This window comes from Rana temporaria, chromosome 3 (assembly GCF_905171775.1).
Source record: "Rana temporaria chromosome 3, aRanTem1.1, whole genome shotgun sequence".
NCBI classification, from domain to species: Eukaryota; Metazoa; Chordata; class Amphibia; order Anura; family Ranidae; genus Rana; species Rana temporaria.
The window spans coordinates 186,835,081-186,857,529 of NC_053491.1; the positions used below are offsets into that span (position 1 = coordinate 186,835,081).

A 22,449-nucleotide genomic window follows, 5' to 3' on the forward strand; every position below is an offset into this window, starting at 1 on the left:
CTGTGTGGAAGTCCATCGGTCAAAAATCCACGCATGCTCAGAATCAAGTCCACGCATGCTCGGAAGCATTGAAATGTATTTTTCTCAGCACGTTGTAGTGTTTTTACGTCACCGCGTTTGGAAACGGTCGGATTTTTGACCGATGGTGTGTAGGCAAGACTGATGAAAGTCAGCTTCATCGGATATCCGACGAAAAAATCCATCGGATTAGATTCCATCAGATATCCGATCGTGTGTACAGGGTTTTAGATTTTTTACATGAAGTATCCATGTGCCGTTTAAAGTCCAATTTCTTAGTGTAATTATTGTCTATTTGGAAAATTAATATAACCTTAATATAATTCATTCTAAATTTCTTCTAAAACTTCCCAATATTCACCTCTTTATATCTAGATAAATAAATGGTACTTGACAACAACATACAACAATAGGTTCATTCAGTGCCAAATCCTCAATGAATTGTATTGGTGCATCTCAGTTAATTCAAAATAGTCCACTCCAGTGCTCGCAAACGATAAAGTAAACAAAAATGCCATCCACATGCTTCACCCTTTGTGCTCTTTTATGCGTTCACCTCCGTTGTTGATCCATAAATATTTTATAGGTCAAATGGTGGTTTATACCAGATTTGACTACTAAAATGAAATACTGTATGTTGTACAGTTGTATGTATACCTGCTACAAACAAAACCACTTTTTAAAAAGCATTGGTAAAATTATCAGACCTCTCTCCATCACATTTATTTTAAATACCTCCATTATTCACTGCACTCTTTTCTGCTGTTCTTTTTCTTCTAAAAAGTTTTTTTTATTACTGCTTGTGGGAGCACAACAGTAAAAGACAGACATAGGGTTAAACAAATAGAGGAAAAACTATTTAAACATTATAAATAAATAAAAAAAATACAAAATAATTTTAACTTCCCTTTAATTCCCCTTAGCCCCTGCAGAGCTTTTTAAAGAAAAAAGTCTGAAGCCTCGTACACACGCATGGTTTTCTCTGCAAAAAAAGCTGCTGGGAGAGTTTTTTTTCAGAGAAAAACACGCGTGTGTATGGTTTCTCATCGAGAAAACTGCCTGGAATCTCGACGAGAAAAATAGAGAACCTGCTCTTTATTTTCTCGTTGTGATTTCCTGCTGAGAAACCTGAGCGTCTGTATACTTACCTGCCTCCATGGAAACCCGCACATGCTCGATGAGACTTCGGCGCATGCGCGGTAGCTTTCAAGGCATAGTGTAGGGTGTAGCAAGATGGCAGCGACGGCATCGAATGTGACGAGCGCATGCTCGTCGTAGTCGATGATGTCACTGCGTTCTTGTCATTCAAAAGAACAGTGGTTCTTTTGAATGGCCCGTGTGTACACTCGGCGAGCAAGAAAGCTTGCCAGGATTCTCGTTTTTTTTGCAGACGTTTTTTTTCCGGATGAGATTCCTGGCCGTGTCTACAGGGCTTTAGTCTGAGAGCACTCTTCAATAAAATCTAAATGTATATTTTATTATAACTATTTTTTTATTCCATAAGTTTATTAAATGTTAAATAGAGAAGTGTACAGAAAAAAAAATCGAGATGGTGACACCTAATACAGCACAACATTAGTCATATTCGACAAAGAAAATAATTACACGGGAAACAAAACATGATATCAACCAAAACATGGAAAGCCAATATTAAAAGAAAGGTAGAGATAATAAAGGGGATGGAAGGAATCTCATGGTGTTCAAGCATGCTAGATTCAGGTAGATAAAGGATGTAGTAAGTGCCAAAGTTACCAAAAAAATTGTCTATCCAAAACAGAATAAACAAATGTGGCAAGCATGCAAATCTGCTGTATACAGTTGTGACAGGGTATATGGTGTAATTAGTGCTGTGTGTACATAAATGTCTACGCAGAACAGCAAAAAGTTCATAGAGTCAGGGTAACTGAAACCTCTGAAGAGATTGGAGTATCTAGGCAAACACATAAGAACAGCAGTGCACAATCTGAGTGTAGTATATTAACATATTTATTGTGGTGAAAAGACAGATGCCAACTTACATTGTGACACATTGTGACACTTAAATCAGTCTCACAGCAACAGGCAACCTCAGACCAAGATAGAAATCCTGGGTGGATGGATACCCCTATAGGACTAAGAACACATCGGGGGGTGGCACCAAACTAAGGGCAGCATTAATTGTAATGAAAAATACCAGTAAATTAGCAACTCGCATGTAATCAATGAGCGGCCAGCTCATGCATTTGGGATGGGGGGCCTCTTCCTACAATTTGCAGCCTGAAAAGTCCAGATGTCAGGCTGGATGACAGCTTAGATGAGGAAGTGGAAATCAACAAGATGGTGGAGGGATTCTTGTGGGATGCAAAGCAAACTGGAAGTGAGTTCGGGATATCAGGTAGACAGAGCTATGCAAGCTTTGGAAAGAAGCTTGGGTGGCCTTGAAATGCATAGCTCAGCCCCCTGACATCCAATGACATCACTTCCGGTCTGCTTTGCATCCCACAAGACGCCCTCAGCTATCTTGTTGGCTTCCACTTCCTCATCTAAGCTGTCATCCAGCCTGACATCTGGACTTTTCAGGCTGGAAGTTGTAGAAAGAGGCTCCCTATCCCAGATGTATTATCTGACCGCTCACGGATTACATACAAAAAGTGCAATTTCTTCCTCCCATGTACGTTCTCAGTACAATCAATTCTCCACTTAGTTTTGTTCCCCCCAGTGTGTTCTTTTGGTACTGCAGGTGTATCCAGCCACCACGTATTTCTATATTGGTCTGAGGTTCCCTGTTGTTGTTAGGCTGTCCATTGGAAGCCATTTATGATGTAAGTGTGAATCACGTTTACAATTGTCCTGTCTTGCTTTCCTGATTGTGAAGACATTAAAATATTTTCAGAAGCTCTGTGGTGGTGTTCGGACAATTTCTTTTTATTTCTGATGTCTGTGTTGGCAAGCCAGTGCAGACACCCACACTGAACTGCAATTGAGCACTCACCTAAACGGTGTACACACCCTATTTGGATACATCGGAAGCCCTAACTATGGGATGAGCCTCTTTTTAACGGTCACAATGTGAGTTGCTATTTGTCTTTTCACCACAATAAATCTGTTAATATACTACACTCAGATTTCGCACTGCTGTTCTTCTTATCTGTATGCAAATCTGCTGTGTCTAAAGCACATGGAGGGAAGCCGCTACTCATTACTGCCCAATTCTAGTGTGACAACAGTAGAGTCTCCAGGATCACAGGGCAAAAGTCCACTATTCACTAAATGAGACAAATAAACATAACTATTTTTTTTTTTACATCACATGGAAATCCAGTGCCCACCTCTGAGAACAAAATTGCTAAAATAAAAGTAACAACAACAGTAAGAGCCGGTTCACACTGGGGTGACCTGGGATCCGACTTCAAGTTGCCCCAAGTCGCGCGGTTGAGAAAATGAATGGAAGTGAATGGGAGCCGTCTTATTGTACACTACTGAAGTCGCTCCGATTTCAGAAAAGGTTCCTGTACTACTTCAATCTGACTTCTAGGCAACTTGTACCCATTGATTTCAATGGAAGTCGCCTCAGAAGTCAGATCACTGTCTTAACTGAAGCAACATTACAGGAAGATAACAACATACATTTCTCAGGCAAACCCCTCCCTCCCACAGAGCTGATTGTTGTTTGATTGGCCACTGAAAAGCCTCCTGTCCTGGAGTCGACTTGAAGTTGCCTTGTACTGTCCTGTAGGCAACTTGAAGTTGCCTTGTAAGTTGCCTGATGATTTATACTCAAGTCGTGTCCAAGTTGCCTCCCAAAGTCGTGCTGGAGGTCGTGTTGCCCCTGTGTGAATGGGCTGTAACTGAAAATATTACCACAATTGCTTTTACAATGTAGCAGCAAATGGATCCAACATTGGATAATGCACAAGAGTCCTAAGAGAGTTGTGTTCATGCTTGTATCTCAGGTGTCCCTTCTCTTTAAAGGAAAATGGCTTTTCCCTTTAAATGTTGTCTTTATCAATGCAATATTTTCTGCTAAATTATGCGTGGCTGTCTCTGTCTACCTTTTAGAGTATTTGTATTATTATAGCAGCAGTAAAATAAATGAGAAAATATAACTACATTTAGATTAATATATTGAACAGAATGTTTTTGACTACTTGTCGAAGCAGTAAGCAAGGCTTCGCTCAGGGGACTGCTGAACTAGACTTTGAATTAGGAAACCTGCCACTACATGTCTTAACAGGGATTCATTGTAGAACCATTTTTTTGTGTTTGTTTGTTTGTTTTACTTCACCTGAAATTGCTTGTGAAAGTTTCACTGATTTTCAGTTTGAATTGTATATACAGACTGCCTCCTTCTATTGTCTTGTTTATAATCCTGAGCAATTGCCCTATTATACTGTCACAAAACATTACTAGGAGCTGAAAGGACAAAGGGTGTTTAAGCTAAAAACAATTTGGGAGCTTGAATTACGATGAAATGGACGAAGATTGATGGCTTTCTATGTCAAAGTTGTATTGGCTATTGACTAACCATGAAGGTTATTTATTTAAATTTGCCTTTTTTTACAAGCTGTCTCCATAATGTGAAAATGAATACATCACTGGTCAACAGATCATCCCATTCAATCAAGTGCAAAATTGCAGCTTTATCTTCTTCTTCTTCTTCTTCTTCAAAAAAGGGATGTGTACTTAGAAGGCTTTGGAGATAAGGAATACAAACGATAAAACTTACAGACTTGCCTATTATAATTGGCTCGTTTCCATTCTGATTACACAGTCTGTAATTTCAGCCAAATGTAGTTCAACCATTAGTTCCTTCATTAGTTCATCAAAAGCACGAGTTGGAGTTGAGGAACAGTGTAAAGATACATATCAAACCATTATTTTCAACTGATGGCTTAATTGTTTTTCTACTTGTTAGTCTTTGCACACAAAAGGATTCTCCACCAGCTGTTTTTTTAGTACTATGGAGGGAAAGCTTGCAAAATCACTGTCTCTGAATTTACTGGATTTTATAGTGTAAAAGAGCATACACCACTTCTTCATAGAGGCCAGTGTTCTGTGAACCTGTTGGCATTCTTTTCATATTTTGGATCCATGTTTCCATTTAGCCATTCTTGTGAATAGCACAAGCAAGGTATATACATTCTTGTTTTTAGAAATAGTTTTGCATTTCCTGAATTACCCCTTGACCAGCAACTTGCTCATTGAACAATGAATCAACATCATTATTACCCAAGTATCAGACAGATGGAAGCTCTGTGGAAGAACCCTGAATATCAGTGTCATGTTACTGGCTATACAGCAGGGGTCTCCAAACTTTCTAAAGGAAGGGTTCGTTTACTGTCCTTCAGGCTTAAGGGGGACCAGCCTATGCCCAGTCAGAGTAAACCATGCCTGATCTTTGGTATTAGGAGTAGAAATGGTTGGTGTCAGTGGGAGAAATAATACTCCTTATTTGTTGTCAGTGGAAGGAATTATGCCCCATCGTTGGTGTCAGTGGAAGGAATTATGCCCCATCGTTTGTGTCAGTGGAAGGAATAGTGACCCATTGTTGGTGTCTTTGGCAAGAATTATGCCCCATTATTGGTGCAAGTGGCAGGAATAATGCCTCAAGGGCTAGATAAGGGCAAGTAAAGGGCCACATCCGGTCCCATGGCCGCAGTTTGGAGAACACTGCTATACAGTGTGACAATGGTGTGTAAATCACAATGATGAATGAACTGAAGTACAAATCCTTTGCCAGACAAAACTATTTGATTGTATGCTTTTTAACTGTGTATTTCCCTTTTGCCTGGAGCTCTCTAACTATAAGGTCTCATGCACACTGGAAGTTTTCAACCTGGTCTACTCAGTGACAGGACAAAATATCCCCAAAAAAACAAACAAAAATATCCTAAAATGGCACTGTTTGTGAACTTGCTGGATGAGATCCCAAAAATCTCTGAACCCTTATTTTTTACATTTTTTTTAGCAGCTGAAATTACTATAGCGTGAGCATGGAAATCTCCAGTGGTTAATGTTGCATTAGTAAAACATAAACTTTCCTGAATAATGGTCATTGAGAAACTGACCAGCATCTTCAGACACACAAAAAAACAAGATTTGAAAAAGTGTGTTATATGACATTTTTGACATTTGACAGTCTATTTAATGCTTATATAGTGCGATATTGCATTTAAATTTTTATTTGTCTCTTTCCAATTAAAGTATGGTAATTAGTTTGTTACCCTTTGAATATGTACCACAAGATTTGTAAAATTCAGATTGTTCTCTTTTATTTTATTCAAAACAATCAAAAATTGTGAACTCCCTGGATTAAAAACCTTCAAGCCCCATAGCTCCTGGATATTCTGTGGTCAGGGGGCTGGGCCAAGACGAACCGATTCTTGTTCCTTTTCTTTCCTTCTTTTTCTTCTTCTTTTTACCCCTTTCTTCACTTTCTTCTTATGATGTTGCATTATTGTATGCATGCAAATTGCGAGGTTTTGGAGCCTCTCATATTTCAATGATAATATGGGATTAAGGTACCGTGCCTTGAGGCACTAAATTAACTCTGGCTATAAGGGCTTCCATACCTTTACATGCTACTACGTTAACACTTGACCGTCTGTTGAAGTAATGTCCTTGCTCTGTTTTTGCTATATGAGTAATTATACTTATCTTACTTATGCCCTGGGCAAACAATAGCTTTATTTTGAAGTATCAACCTTTTAAACTTGGTTCTTGTTATAGTTTCAATGATCTAATCCTTGATTACCTTTGAGGGTACATATATCTTTTTATATCCATTTAATACTGCTTGTATCCTAAGAATTTTGTAAAACCTTTAAATAAAAATGTATTGCAAAGACAAAATACACATGTGAGAGCACATATTTGGGCTAACAAACACTTTTATAGTGGGGAAAATAATTATTTCATCCACTGCGGATTTTGTAAGTTTGCTTGCTTACAAATAAATAAATAAATAAATAAATAAATAAATAAAGGGTCTATTATAATAAATGTATTTTAAATTCTAGAGATAGAATATCAATCACACATCCATAAAAAAACACATGATACAAATGTTATAAATTGATGTTGCAGTTTAGTGAGTAAAATAAGTATTTTATCCCCAAGTAAAACATGACTTAGTACTTGGTGGAGAAACCCTTGTTGGCAAGCACAGAGGTAAGACTTTCCTTGTAGTTGGTTACTGGGTTTGCACACATCTCAGAAGGGATTTCGGTCTACTCCTCTTTACAAATCTTCTCTAAATCCTTAAGTTTTCTTGGCCGTCGCTTGGCAACTAGAAGTTTCAGCTTCCTCCATATTGGATTAAGGACTGGAGACTGGCTAGGCTACTTCATGAGCTTAATGTGCTTTCTCTTTAGCCACTCATTTGTTGCCTTGGCAGTATGTTTTGGGTCATTGTCATGCTGGAAGACCCATCTACGACTCATCTTCAGTGTTCGGGCTGAGGGAAGAAGGTTCATATTCAAGATTTTACAATACATGACCCTGTCCATTGGCCCCTCAATGCGGCAAAGTCGGCCTGTACATTTAGCAGAGAAACAGCCCCAAAGCATAATGTTTCCACCTCTGTGCTTGACTGTAGGGATGGTGTTCTTAGGGTCATAGTCAGCATTTTTTTTTCATCCTAAGACTGCGAGTTGAGTTCATGCCAAAGAAATCAATTTTGTTCTCATCTGACCACATTACTTTCTCCCAATCCCTTCTCTGAATCATTTAGATGTTCACTGGCAAACTTCAGATGGCCCTGTGCATGTGCCTTCTTGAGGAGGAGGAACTTGTGGGCGCTGCAGGATTGTGTTACCAATGGTTTGTTTGGTGACTGTGGTCCCAACTGCCTTGAGATCATTCACAAGCTCCTCCCATGTAGTTTTGGGCTGATCCCTCACTTTTCTCATGATCCTCTGTACCGTACCCTATGAAGTGAAATCTTGCATGGAGCTCCAGACCAAGGCCAATTGATGATTATTTTGTATTTTTTCCAGTTTGCGAATAATCGCTCCAACAGTTGTCTCCCTTTCATCAAGCTTCATGCTGATGGTCTTTTAGCCCATTCCAGCCTTGTGCAAGTCTACAATCTTCTCTACAAGCTCTTTGGTCTTGCACATGATAGTGAGGTTTAAATGGAAGAAAGAGATTCCGTGAACAGGTGTCGGTTATACACATAACGAGTTAGGAGCACCTTCTTAAATTGACTGTAGTAATCTGTGTACCACATGAACACATACTGTAGCCAGTCTGTGAGAGCCAGAATTATTGTTCGTTGGTAGGGTATCAAATATTACTGCAACCCAATTTATAACATTTATATCATGTATTTTTTCAGGATTTTTGGTTGATATTTTTTCTCTGTCATTTAAAACACCTATGATGACAATCATAGACCATTTATTTCTTTGTAAGTGGGCAAACTTACAAAATCTGCAGGGGATCAAATATTTTCCCCACTGTATATGTCTTTCAAAAATGCATCTGTGTACACTATGTTACACATTAACATGTGTAAGCCGATGTAGAAATGCAAATGAAAACACAAGTTATTGTACTAATACAAATGTAAATTAGGTCTTAAACAAGTGGTTTCCTAGTAATACCATAATTATTTATTTCACAGGAAAACATTAATTCAAACCTGCCAACTCTAAATCTGACAGAATGGAGCTCAGTCAATGAGGTTAAAATGGAATTACAACCAAAACTATATTTTTTTTCATCTTGTTCCGCATATTATAGGAAAGGACTAGGACTTGTGTTAGTTAATAATTACTGTCTGTGTCCCTGCTGGGAGTAACTCGCTCACATCTCGTCCTTAGTGAGAGTGGTTACTGAGACAGAAAGGCAAGGGAATCTACTCACTGGGGACTCAGACAACAATATAAACATTAATTGAGAAAGCTTGGCAAAGATTGTCAAGTTATTACTATCTACTTCCCTGCTGGTGAGATTCCCCCACTACCTGCCCCTGTGATGACACTGGTCTCCAGGTGAGGTAAAATATTTTTAAGCTAGACACAAAAAGCAATACAAATCAGACAGAAGTTCTAGCTCTTCGTTACTCTAGACCAGGCATCCTCAAACTACGGCCCTCCAGCTGTTGTAGAACTACACATCCCATGAGGCATTGTAACACACTGACATTCACAGACATGACTAGGCATGATGGGAATTGTAGTTCCTGAAAACCTGGAGGGCCGTAGTTTGAAGACCCCTGCTCTAGACCATAGAATAAAAAGTTTGGGCTAAATTAGTGAAATTTGAAAGATAAATTCCAATAACGTTTTTGATGTAATAATGCATGCTGAATTATTGTGTATCAAAGTTAAATCTGTATTGCTTATAATATTATGTAAATCTTATCTTTGCAGGGTGCAAACCTCACTTTTCTCACAGTGGATCATCAAAGTCTTTCGGAAAGCTTAAAGAAAAATCTTATACTTACCATACGAATCACAGCCGTGGATGAGAGAGCAATGAAGTCCTTGAGGTAAAAAAAAATAATATTAGATTAAATTAATAACAAAATGATCGATAGATAGATAAATAGATTTTGACATTGATATTGAGGGTTGCTGTTTTTTACTGTTCTGCAGATTTAATGTCTATAAAATTACTATGTAAAGCTTCCTTGCATCAAAATGTAATACGATCTGGCTTATTTAGTGCAGACATGTAGAGTGCAGTAACCCATAGCAGCTATTCAGATTTTGGTTAAATATACTAACGTCACTTAAGAGATTATTTCTAATTGGTTGCTATGGATTTCTGTACTTGCATAGGCCATGCTGCACATTTTCATGTAATCAGAAAAAAATGACTTTTAGGGAGTAAATTACTAAAAGTGACCTGTTGGGTAATTACTGCTAACACCTACTAAAATGCAGTGAAAGTCCAGACTTAGTTGTTGACTACTGCCCTTGCTGACAGGGACATGACATTTTAGAAACTTTCAGGATGAAGACTTGTTTTTCCCGTAGCTTAGTAAATGTGATACAAATTCAATTTGAAAAGAATATGCATTCATGTGCAAGAACAATTAAAAAAAAAAGATTTTTTCCTGAATATGATTAGATGATGAAAGTCAACAGAATTTCACCTCATCATACAATACAAAAATGTATTTATTGTCCATAGCAAACAGTCATGTTATTTTTTTGTTACAGGATAGAAAAATATATATATATATGTGTGCGTGTGTTTTTTTGCTCAGGGTCATTTGGGCACCTTTTATGGACTCTTCCCATTTTGAAATGTCCTTGTTTTTATCCTGTTAAAAAAAGTATTAATTACTTCCTAAAAAAAAAAATCTTAAACTGAAACTTTAGCCACTTGCCCACTGGGCACTAATACCCCCTTCCTGCCCAGACCAATTTTCACATTTTGAATGACAATTACTCAGTCATGCAACACTATACCTATATGATTTTTTTTGTCTTTTTTTCCCATTAAAATATAGCTTTCTTTTGGTGGTATTTTATTACCACTGGGTTTTTTATTTTTAGTGCTATAAATGAAAAAAATAATTTTGGCCAAAATGTATACTGCTTTGGTAAAAATAACCCAAATAAGTGTGTATTATTTGATCTGTGTGAAAGTTAGAGAGTCTACAAAATTGATCACACCTGATGTACTGACCCCCCAAATGACCAATTTTTGGAAAGTAGACATTCTAAGCTATTTAGTAAGAGGCATGATGAGTGTTTTGAAGTTGTCATTTTTTTGCAGAATTGTTTGCAAAAAAATAGTTTTTTCACAAAATTATCATATTAACCTCCCTGGCTGTATGATTATGTCAGATTTTTGATGCTGAAAGCGGTACCATTATTTTGCATGGAAATTTGCCATTTTATATTGTAGGCCTGTAATTCTGTCCCTCCACTTCACAGCAAGAATTTCCTCGTTCTGCAGACTCGCCGACTCCCCTATTCTTAGCTTCATATTAACAAGCCTTTGAGGAAAGCACTTTCTTTTCTTTCTTACAGTGCCACGTGCTGGAGTCTTTTTTTCTGTGAAGGTTGCAGAACAGGGGAAAACTGGTGTAGAAGTTATTTACATACAAGTGATAACCTTTTTCCAGGAGTGGGTATATGAGGTCCCAAACTACTTTCCCGCGTGATCCTATGTAGTCTGGGCATTCAGGGGGGTGCAGCTGGGTGTCTTTCCCTTCGTACACCATGAAGGCATAGGTGTACCGTGTGGCACGGATGCATAATTTATAAACTTTCACCTCATATTGAGCCCTTTTGCTGAGGATGAGCCCAGCCTGGTGCTTAACCACTTAAGACCCAGACCAAAATGCAGCTAAAGGACCTTGCCCCTTTTTGCGATTCGGCACTGCGTCGCTTTAACTGACAATTGCGCGGTCGTGCGACGTGGCTCCCAAACAAAATTAGTGTCCTTTTTTTCCCACAAATAGAGCTTTCTTTTGGTGGTATTTGATCACCTCTGCGGTTTTTATTTTTTGCGCTATAAACAAAAATAGAGCGACAATTTTGAAAAAAAATCAATATTTTTTACTTTTTGCTATAATAAATATCCCCCAAAAATATATAAAAAAAAATTTCCTCAGTGTAGGCCGATACGTATTCTTCTACATATTTTTGGTAAAAAAAATCGCAATAAGCGTTTATCGGTTGGTTTGCGCAAAATTTATAGCGTTTACAAAATAGGGGATAGTTTTATTGCATTTTTATTAATTTTTTTTTTTACTACTAATGGCGGCGATCAGCGATTTTTTTCGTGACTGCGACATTATGGCGCATACTTCGGACAATTTTGACACATTTTTGGGTCCATTGTCATTTTCACAGCAAAAAATGCATTTAAAATGCATTGTTTATTGTGAAAATGACAATTGCAGTTTGGGAGTTAACCACAGTTGGCGCTGATGGGGTTATGTGTGACCTGAAGTGTGTTTACAACTGTAGGCGGGTGTGGCTGTAGGTGTGACGTCATCGATTGTGTCACCCTATAAAAGGGATCACACGATCGATGACGCCGCCACAGTGAAGAACGAGGAAGCTGTGTTTACACACGGCTGTCCCCGTTCTTCAGCTCCAGGGACCGATCGCAGGACTCCAGCGGCGATCGGGTCCGCAGGTCCCGGGCACGGAGCTTCGGACCGGGTCGCAGGCACGCGCCCGCGACCCACGGCTGAACAATAGCACAGCACGTACCTGTACGTGCATGTGCCCAGCCGTGCCATTCTGCCGACATATATATGCAGGAGGCGTTCCTTAAGTGGTTAAATTTGACAAGCAACTCATCCACGCATATATGCTGTACTGTACTAATGACACTGGAAGGTAAGGGGTTAACATCAGGGGTGATCAAAGGATTAAATGTGTGCGTAGGGAGTGCTTACTAATTGTGGGGGAGGTGCTTGTACTATGGAAATACAGAGATCCGTGTCCCTGCTTTGCAGAAACACAGGATCATTACCTTCACTTCTCACAGAATGGAGGTCTGCCTTGTTTAAATAGGCAGACCGCTGTTCTGCTTCTCCCCCAAACGATCGGTGGGTCCTGGCAGACATTGAGTCTGCTGGACCCGCTGATTGGCTCCCGCTGTGATTGGACAGAGTGGGGGTGCCGGTGGCATACAGTACGTGTGTGCTTCAGACCCGGAAGTGCAGGATCACATACAGGTATGTATACAGTAAATCTTTGGCATTCCAAGATTTTTTATTTTCTTTCTTGTCTCTCATTCACATACTATCTCTTTTTATTGACTAATATATAGGACAGTAATAGCAAAACTAAGAAAAATAAATACATTTAAAAAAATGGTTTTAAGAAATGAAAATAAAATAAAAACAACTTATTAAAGATGCATGGGGGTTGATTTACTAAAACTAGAGAGTGCGAAATCTGGTGCAGCTGTGCATGTTAGCCAATCAGCTTCTAACTTCAGCTTGTTAAATTAGGATTTGACTAAAAAAAAATGAAATCTGATTGGTTTCTATCCAGAGCTACCCCAGATATTGCACTCTCCAGTTCTAGTAAATCAACCCAATGGGGTTTACTTTGTTTTTTTTTGAGAAAATGCCTTATTTTTAGCAGTGACACAGAACTACACTGACAAATGGTAAGTACACTTAGAAACCTCCATACACCCCACCCTCGTGTTCTGCTTGCATTACTTTAGTTCATTCTGTTAATGGAACATTGAGCAGAACATTCAAGCTGTGTAGATAATGTTGAATCATAGCATTACATGTGTCTTTAATGTTATTTTCTCCACTCACATTCATACGTTCTGGTTCCATTTTTAGAATATGGCAAATAATATTGGTTCCCTGTTTTCAAATCACCTGCATAATTAATTTAATTACATCTCTAATTACTAGAACTTGGAAGGCTCAATGGCTAAACCTAGATATAAACAGATTTTAGTACTAAATTATAATGTGCACCACTGACAGTCTAAGACCTAAGTGCTCAGGAGATCAATGTTAAAAGCAATGTTCTATAGACAGAATCATTTTTTACTTTGATTTAAACAATGATTTACATAATACAAACAAAAAGACACCTAATTCACAAATAAGATTTAAGCTCTCTACCACAAATGATTATACTCTCTTCCATAAAATACATGACATATGTAATAAAATCTCTTTTATTACGATGAATGGAGGCATATGTCACAAATTATTTACTGGCTTAATAACACGAGAGAAAAGTTGTAAATGTGTTAAGATAGGCATTTTTGTCCTTAACTATCTGCTAATACAATAGAAATCTGCTGTTAGGAGCTGCCATTCCACCCAAAGCTGTTGTCATCAAGCCTTTGATATAATACTCTGGCAAGGATCAGAGCATTCAGAGCCATTCTAGGGGATGATAACAAGCAATTTAGAAAGTACTCATTATTGTTAATTGAGATGTTCAAGTTTGTACTGGTGGTACAGTACTTGGCCTGTCCTTCTGTCTTCTTTTTTTAAATAATTATTTATTATACGTTTTTAAGTTTTAACAGTTTATGACTAGCAATAGATTCTATCGACATACTGTAATTTATTGCTTAAAACTTTCCCTGCTTAAAACTTCAGTTCGATAATTGGGGCTCAGAGAGAATGTTAAAACCAAATACCTAGTAGTCCAAAAAGACAGACTTTTATCCTGGGTTTTTTCAATTCTGACTTGCAATCAAAAATATCGAATGGATGCCACCAGGCTCTTTACAAGAGGTCATTATGCTTGTTTACTTTGTGCATCATTTACAAAGCTTAGGAGACAATCTTATTCAAGATTAAATGAGTTTAGGCATAAGTGAAACCGGCTTAGCAGACCAGTTTCGTTTATTCATTTGCCTAACCTTAAAATGTTACTAAACCCAGGACCCTGCATTTACTATATCTGGTCTCCCACAGTACATAGAACATGGAAATGCAATTCGTTTAGTAAATATAAACTGCTAAATACCTTTTCTCATCAGCAGTTAATAGCTGTCTTGTGACTTCTATCAGTGTCCATCTGAGCACTGGTTAAAGCTTGTAGGAGGAGTTTTTATTCTCCTCTGACTATCCTATGAGGCTGCATGACCCCTAACTTTCTGTTTGGACACTGCTGACCACATGGACCCTAAAAAAACAAACAAAAAAAAACCTCTAGCAATACACTCCAAATTGAGCATGTGCAGAGTGCCTCCCAAGGCTCTGTTCTATCAGCAGATGGATTGGGAACAGTAAGAGAAGGGGGGGACCAGAGAAGACGGGGTCAAACAGCCTTTTTTAACAATGCAGGGGATTAACCCCTTTGTTTCCACAGTGAGTATAGTAAGATCCTGATCTATATGACCCCCTCCGCTTCATCGCTGCCCTCAGATTAGGGCTGTATACCATCTCTATGATGTGTTGGCTGGTTGTATAATCTATCTGTTTTACACTACTACTGTTGTAATTTTAAAACATTGTGTACTCCTTATCTCCCTTATGTTACTTTTAATAAATTTAACTTTTTTACCTTTACTATATTCTCCTGTATAACTGACTTACCTAGTACCGATATAGTCCACCAGCCCCCATCTACCCCCCTGGCTTCTTTGGGCTTCTGGGGTCCCAACGAACCCTATCTCTATTCAAAATTACGTTAGGATGATGGTACTTTAATTTTATGGTATTTTTTCTACTGAGAGGTCTCTATATAAATCAGTGAGTATAACAAGCATGCTATGCTGCATATACAGACTGATTTTACTGTTGTGGTTTTAGTGGCACTTTAAACACTTTAGAGTCTTAAGCTATTCCATCGTATTCCCAGGCTTAAAAGGAAGTATAATCCATCTAGTTTGCTTTGAATGTTTCCTGGGGCTTTCTGCCAGTTGGATGTGCCTGGACAATTTCTATTGGCAGCCTCCCAGATGACATCTGTGTGAGATGCCCAAAGCACCTGACATAATGATGTTCCCATTTGTATTACCAGGGTCATGTTTGAAGAAAATAATTGTGAACCTGGGGTTCACTGGAAGGATGACGAAAACATTCTTTTAGCAGTACAAGGTATGTGATCAGTGTTCAGTGTTTGCTATCACAATTGACCTTCATTTTTTAAAAATGTTTTCCATTTTGCTGTACTGTTACAATACTGTGTCATTGCTTGACTTCACGTTCTCTTTGTACAGTGTTGTGGTTTTCATTGATACAGAGTTAAAAATAAATTATTTATGACCTGAAAATGATTTAATCTTTTATAGATGCAATGAAGGAAAAGTTGAGGAACAGAAGTGTTCGAACTCTAACGGGTTTGGGGAAACACTTCCGACAACTTGACAAGAATGGAAGTGGATACTTAGGGAAATCGGCGTACAGACAGGCTCTGAAAACCTACCACTTAGATATGTCCGAAAAAGTAAGTTGCTTTCATATCAAAATGTATTTGTTACTATTATGCAGATAATGAGGATTCTTTTACTGCATTACAATGCTTTTGCATTGATTGCTAGTGTCACAGTAGCCTGCAAATGTGTAATTTCTGGAAAGTTGAGTTCAATTCTGCATTAGTACACAGTACATGTACAATATGACAGGAAACTCATCTAATATTTATGTACAGGATTTTCATATAACACTGCAAGATGAATACATTGGGACACAATACATGGCATAATATCAGGAAGAAAGTGAGTTTACCAAAAAACAATCAATCTAAATGGAGCTGAAGCTGGGTCTTATAGAAGATAATAACAATTTGTGGAATTCGTCTTTCAAATAAACAAAAAAAAATAGAGATCACACATTTCAATGACACTAATGTTTTTGAATTAAAGTCTTTAAAAAAAAAAAGTGGTGTTATAACAACATTTGCATCTGTAGCACTACCCCCGTAGGAGCTGCTGGTTTAGATTTTGGGTCTTTGCACGTTACCTATAAGTTCGTTCTCCAGAGGAGAAAGTCAGTAGAAATTGCAATGTCCACACAAGATGGAAAACCTTCAACTGTTAGGTTTTATTTTTGCTGCATAAAACTTGTGAAGGAAGTAGAGAGTGTAGAGAGAAGGGGGAAGGTTTAGGTACGCAGTACAGAATGCACAAAAAGTATTCAAAGTTCCAGTATTCACCACTCACTCCTGAGTGGGTATTGCTCACCTGGATAGACCCCTCTCACATGGCCTAGCAGCCGGAGTGATGCATGGACAGTATAGAGACAGTCTCTGCCACAGACCGTCTGAGAACACAGGATGGATAGTCAGGAATCCTCTGCCACAGGATTTCAGTCCCAAGCTTCCTGCCTTACAGCAAAAGAGCCTTTATGCCAATCCGGCGGACTGTAAGACAACTTGCATAGTGGATCCCTTTTCTTAATGAGGTCACCAGGCCTATCCCGAGACATCAGCTTGCCTTGCTTGTCTTCTCCAGGGCAGGTCCTCCCCTGGTTTCCTTTGCTAAGAAGATTCCCCCGCTTGGATGGACAGCTTAGGAACCTTTGTAGCTGGGCCTACCTAATAAGTAGCATAGCTGGGCCTACCTAATAAGAATGCAGCCTCGGACCAACGTAGCCCCAGGGCTGGAATCACATACACTCACCTCGCGCCAGGAGGGCCACGAGGCGAAGGCCCCCAAAAGACGGCATCTGCCCCTTAAGTACCCCTTCCCAGCATGACAGCGGGGCACCAGTCCCACTGGGCTGCTGCCAAGAAGGGTCACTTAACACACTATGGTTCGCCCGAGTTCCAACATGGGCCTGAAGTGGTACCTGAAGGGAAAACTTCTACCGAGCACAACCTCAGCCAGAACAGAGGCAAAATTACACAGAATTAACAGAGTCTGAGCCCAACTATGGCTTAGACGCCCCCTAAATTTATAGTAGCGCCCTTGGCACATCTATTAACCACCACGGGGCATTTAAACCCCCTTCCTAACAAGGCAATTTTCAGCTTTCAGTGCTGTCACACTTTTTTTTTTTTTTTTGTAAATCTGTTTATTGAATTTTAAAACATTCAACAAAAAGAAGAAAACAACAGACATTGGTCATGACAAAAATTGGCGAAGGTACATACAGAAATATGATTCGAGGCAATCTGGTTACATAAAATAAGGTGGGAAGCTCAAGTCATCACAATGGTCTCAGCGGGCCATCATTCACGGGTAGAAGGACAACTCCGGGCAAAAAAGGCAAAAAAAAAAAAAAAGGGACAAGAAACCCCTGCAGCTCAGAGACACATGATATATTACAGTCGTAGAAAGTGCTGTCACACTTTGAATGACAATTACTCAGTCATGCAATACTGTACCCATATGATTTTGTTTGTAATTTTTTCACACAATTAGAGCTTTATTTTGGTGGTATTTAATCGCCACTGGGTTTTTTATTTTTTGCATTATAATTAAAAAAAAAAGAAAATTTGGTTATGAAAAAAAATTCTAAGTTTCTGTAATTTATTTTTGCAAATTAGTAATTTTTCTTCATAAATTTTGGCTAAAATTTATACTGCTACATACCTTTGATAACCTAAATCAGTGTATATTATTTGATATTTGTGAAAGTTATAGCGTCTACAAGCTATGTGTGGTGCCAATCATTGAAAATTGATGACACCTGATGTACTGAGGGCCTATCTCATTTCTTGAGACCCTAACAAGCCAGGAAAGTACAAATAGCCCCCAAATGACCCCTTTTTGGAAAGTAGACATTCCAAGGTATTTAGTAAGAGGCATGGTGAGTTTTTTCACATTTCAATCTTTTCCTCCAATCTTTGCAAAATGAAGATCTTTTTTATTTAAAATTTTTCACAAAATTGTCATATTACCAGGTTATTTCTCTCACATGGTATATGCATACTTACAATTACACCTCAAAACACATTCTGCTACAACTCCTGAGTATGGCAAAACCACATGTGGGAGACTTTTACACATCCTGGCCACATGGAGAGGACCAACATGCAGAGAGCACCATCAGGCGTTCTAGGGGCATAATTTACACATATAATTTCCTGACAACCTATCACACTTTTGAAGGCCCTGGAACTCCAGGACAATAGAAATGTTCGCAAAATGACCCAATTTTGGAAGGAAAACACCCCAAGGTATGAGGCATAATGAGTGTTTTGAACATGTAATTTTTCCACATGTCTTTGGAAAATGTGGAAAGAAAATGAAAACGCATATTTTCTGCACATTTGTTACACATTTTTACGGCACCGACGGGCGCTGATGAGGATTCACTGATAGGGTGGCACTGATGAGCACTTACTGATGGACTGTATTGGCACTACTAGGCACTTTAGTGGCACTGATGGGGCACTGTAGAGCACAGATGTGGCACTGATGTAGCACAGATGTGGCACTGTAAGGCACTGATCCAGTCTCCTGGAGTTCAGTCGCTGCAGTCCAGTTTGCTATAGTCCACTACAGTACAACCAGCTGCAGTTAAGTCTACTACAGTGTAGTCTGCTTTAGTCCAGTCCAATACAGTACAATCTATTATGGACCAGTCCATAATAGTCCCTGCTCAATAATCTTTGCCCAGTCCTTGCTCAACACAGCTAGTTCTTCAGCTCTCCAGGTAGTAATCCATACCTACCAGTTGGGTGAACTTGGGGGACCAAACTTCCACGACTGGCTCCCTGGCAGAGCTCCAGCTATCCCTTTGATTCCACATTCAAGGAAAGTGGCCATGATGGGGTAAGGGATCTATGTCCTTGTGCTGAGTCATTGAGTCATTTCCTTAGGTTGTGACAATTATGTCTTGTTAAATTAATTTCAGGTCTGGGTTATATTTATGCTGGGGGGAGGAGGCATGAGGCAGCTGGACTAGGGGGAATTTAAGAGTAAATATAGTCCTTGTCCTATTGCTATATAGAGTATTTGGTTCAAAACTACAGAGTGGCCAACATTTTTGCGAAAGGCCAGCTTTACTGCTGCAATCATACTTATCTCATGTGATCAAAATGGCATCATAAAGTCTACAACAACTGTCTACCTTTTTTCTCAAAAGGAAATCTCACATTTTTATGGTTCACCCGCACATACATGGATATGTATGTGACATGAACGGGACTGCCTGTGGATGCATGGAACACCTATGCATCCCGCTCAGGCAAGCACTGCCCTTTGCACATGTGTTTTCAATTTTAAAATATTTCTATAATAATTGTTTACACACTCTGGAATTTGATCATTTTGGTTAAATACTGTATAAGTAAAGCTCTAGGAAAAGTGTACAAAATATTTAGTAGCCATTGAAACAATTATAAAAATACGCCTAAGGGATTCCATTGCAGTGTCCCGTGTAATAAATTACTTATCTGCCAAATCTCATTGTAATCAATAGTCAGGTTAATCAAATCAATAATATGCACTCTTGGTGAATTTGTTATGCTGAGAAATAATTTTTATTGACAGATACTAGCATGTATTGTGACTCAAAATACCAGTATTTAATGATAAAAGTGATGTTTTTATGATATCCATGTTATCACCTAATTACTGATTTAGATTATTGTATCAATTCATTTTGAAAATATTATTATTGATTGAACATGGTATTGGTTATGGTATACTGTAGTTGGTATCCAATATGTTGGAATGACATTAATGATCTGTATAATTGACTGTGCCATGATTGTCTGAAGATACATGTGGCTGGCATTTTTTGTAATTAGACACATTAAGGAAATTCTATTAAAGCTAAGCCGTCAGTCATTTTACTGTTTTAAAGTGAAAGTCTTGCATAAGAGCAGGCACCACATGGTGTTTGGCTATTACTTTTGTTAGTATTAAAACTAATGACTGCATAAATGTACTGTGCTGTCATTTATTGTTGCTGTTTACAGCCATAGGTAATGACTCTAGAAACAGTTATCTAAGGTGTATAATATTAAACTGCTAATTGCTATTTTTCAGATGTTTGAATCCATATGGGATATTCTGGATGAAAACAACGAGGGAAGAGTTGATTATTATATATTTGTCCATGCTTTTGTGGGAGAAATGAATGAGTACAGAAAATCATTGGTTCGAAAGGTAATGTTTTAAATTAGCATTTTGTGTTTTCTAATATAGGATGTTACATTACTTCTCAGCAATCAGTGAGCTGTTGTTTGGTTCGTAGTTTGGCAAGAGGCATGGTGAGCCACTCTTAATATGACTGAGATAGACTGATATAGAGAAAATAAACTTGTTTTCTCATATTCTCAATGGAGACCTATTGTCTCAACATAGACCTTTGTTTGGTTGTTTGTGACAACCCAATATAGGCTCACTTGAAAAATCTTCTCTCATGTTGTGAGTGATGCCTGTCTGCTGGCCGTCTCTTTCCACAACTTCCTGGATTCCCTGCATGCTTTGCAGTTCTTCTCTGCAAACTCCTTTAGTTTTCTTTCTAATTCCAAAGACTACATATCTCATGCTACCTGCAATCAGTGATGATGTCACATGTAGCGTGACTCCTGAAACTCTTCCTCTCAGCACCTTTGTATGTCAAAAGGCAAATGTTAAATGTATGATACAGGCAGTGTATAATCTCACCATCTCCTCCGGCTGCTGCGTAGACTCATCCCCTTCATCCCAGAAGAGGACAGAGCAGGAGTAGTTGGAACTATCATCAATTCCCGACTCGACTATGCAAACTCCCTCTATATCGGACTACCTAAATATCAGCCAGACTGATAACGGGGAACACGGCAGCCAGACTGGTAACGGGGAAAAAACCCTGGGAATCCATTACCCCTTCACTGAGGACCCTTCATTGGCTAACCGTAAAGGATAGGGTCACATTCAAGACCCTCTGTCTTACCCACAAGTGCACACAAGGAAACGCTCAATACCTGTGCGAGAAAATAAAGCATTACACCCCCAATCGCATTCTCCGATCAACCAACCAAAACCTTCTCCACATCCCCATTACAAATCAAAGGGAGAATGAAGATTTGCAGTCCAAGGACCATGGCTATGGAACGATCTACCCACAAACATCCGCATGGAAGCAAACCATCGGGCCTTCAGGAAAAAACTTAAGACTCATCTCTTCTGAAGGATCAGGACGACACTGGATGGAAATAAGCACTAACAATGGTTATGGAGGTCCGGGTACTGTCCTGGGGGACATGCATTAATGATTTTTTTTGTAAAAAAACATAATTTTTAACCACTTACGGACCACCGCCGTCATTTTACGTTGCTACTTTAAAGAGGAATACTGTTGTTATGGTAGCAGCTGGCTACTATAACCCCGTGTCCTCTTCAAGATAAAAGTGGTCTCTGTGGCAGATTCGCTGCAAGATCACTGCAAGATCACTTTTATCGGCGGCGGGAGAGGGGCCGTCACTTACCGAAGCCGTCGATAGCGGCGGAGGCGATCGGATCCTCTTCCTAGGCTGACATGGAGACGAGTGAGGGGAAGATGGCCCCCACCCGTCTCAATACCAATTCGGGAAAAATTTGACTTTTTTTTGCATTTTTGTGTAAATATGAGATCTGAGGTCTTTTTGACCACAGATCTCATATTTAACTACTTAAGACCCGGACCAAAATGCAGCTAAAGGACCCGGCCAGTTTTTGCGATTCGGCACTGCATCGCTTTAACTGACAATTGCGCGGTCGTGCGACGTCGCTCCCAAACAAAATTGGCGTCTTTTTTTTCCCATAAATAGAGCTTTCTTTTGGTGGTATTTGATCACCTCTGCGGTTTTTATTTTTTGCGCTATAAACAAAAATAGAGCGACAATTTTGAAAAAAATGCTATATTTTTTACTTTTTTCTATAATAAATATCCCCCAAAAATATATAAAACATTATTTTTTTCCTCAGTTTAGGCCGATACATATTCTTCTACCTATTTTTGGTAAAATAGCGTAAAATAAGCATTTATCAGTTGGTTTGCGCAAAATTTATAGCGTTTACAAAAATAGTTTTATTGCATTTTTATTATTATTTTTTTTTTTTTTACTACTAATGGCGACGATCAGCGATTTTTTTCGTGACTGCGACATTATGGTGGAC

The 22,449-nt window shown here is 38.8% G+C and overlaps 1 protein-coding gene across 2 annotated transcripts in view; it reads left to right on the forward strand.

Annotated features, from left to right (window-relative positions):
- The window catches only part of CAPS2 (calcyphosine 2), a 155,845-nt gene that overhangs the window by 124,677 nt on the left and 8,719 nt on the right, over positions 1–22,449 (forward strand). For both annotated transcript variants that reach the window (XM_040343976.1, XM_040343975.1), the window contains exons 14-17: positions 9,375–9,493; positions 15,432–15,508; positions 15,703–15,857; positions 20,353–20,472. In XM_040343976.1, coding sequence (XP_040199910.1) covers positions 9,375–9,493; positions 15,432–15,508; positions 15,703–15,857; positions 20,353–20,472 — 471 coding nt within the window. The remainder of the gene's footprint in view (positions 1–9,374; positions 9,494–15,431; positions 15,509–15,702; positions 15,858–20,352; positions 20,473–22,449) is intronic.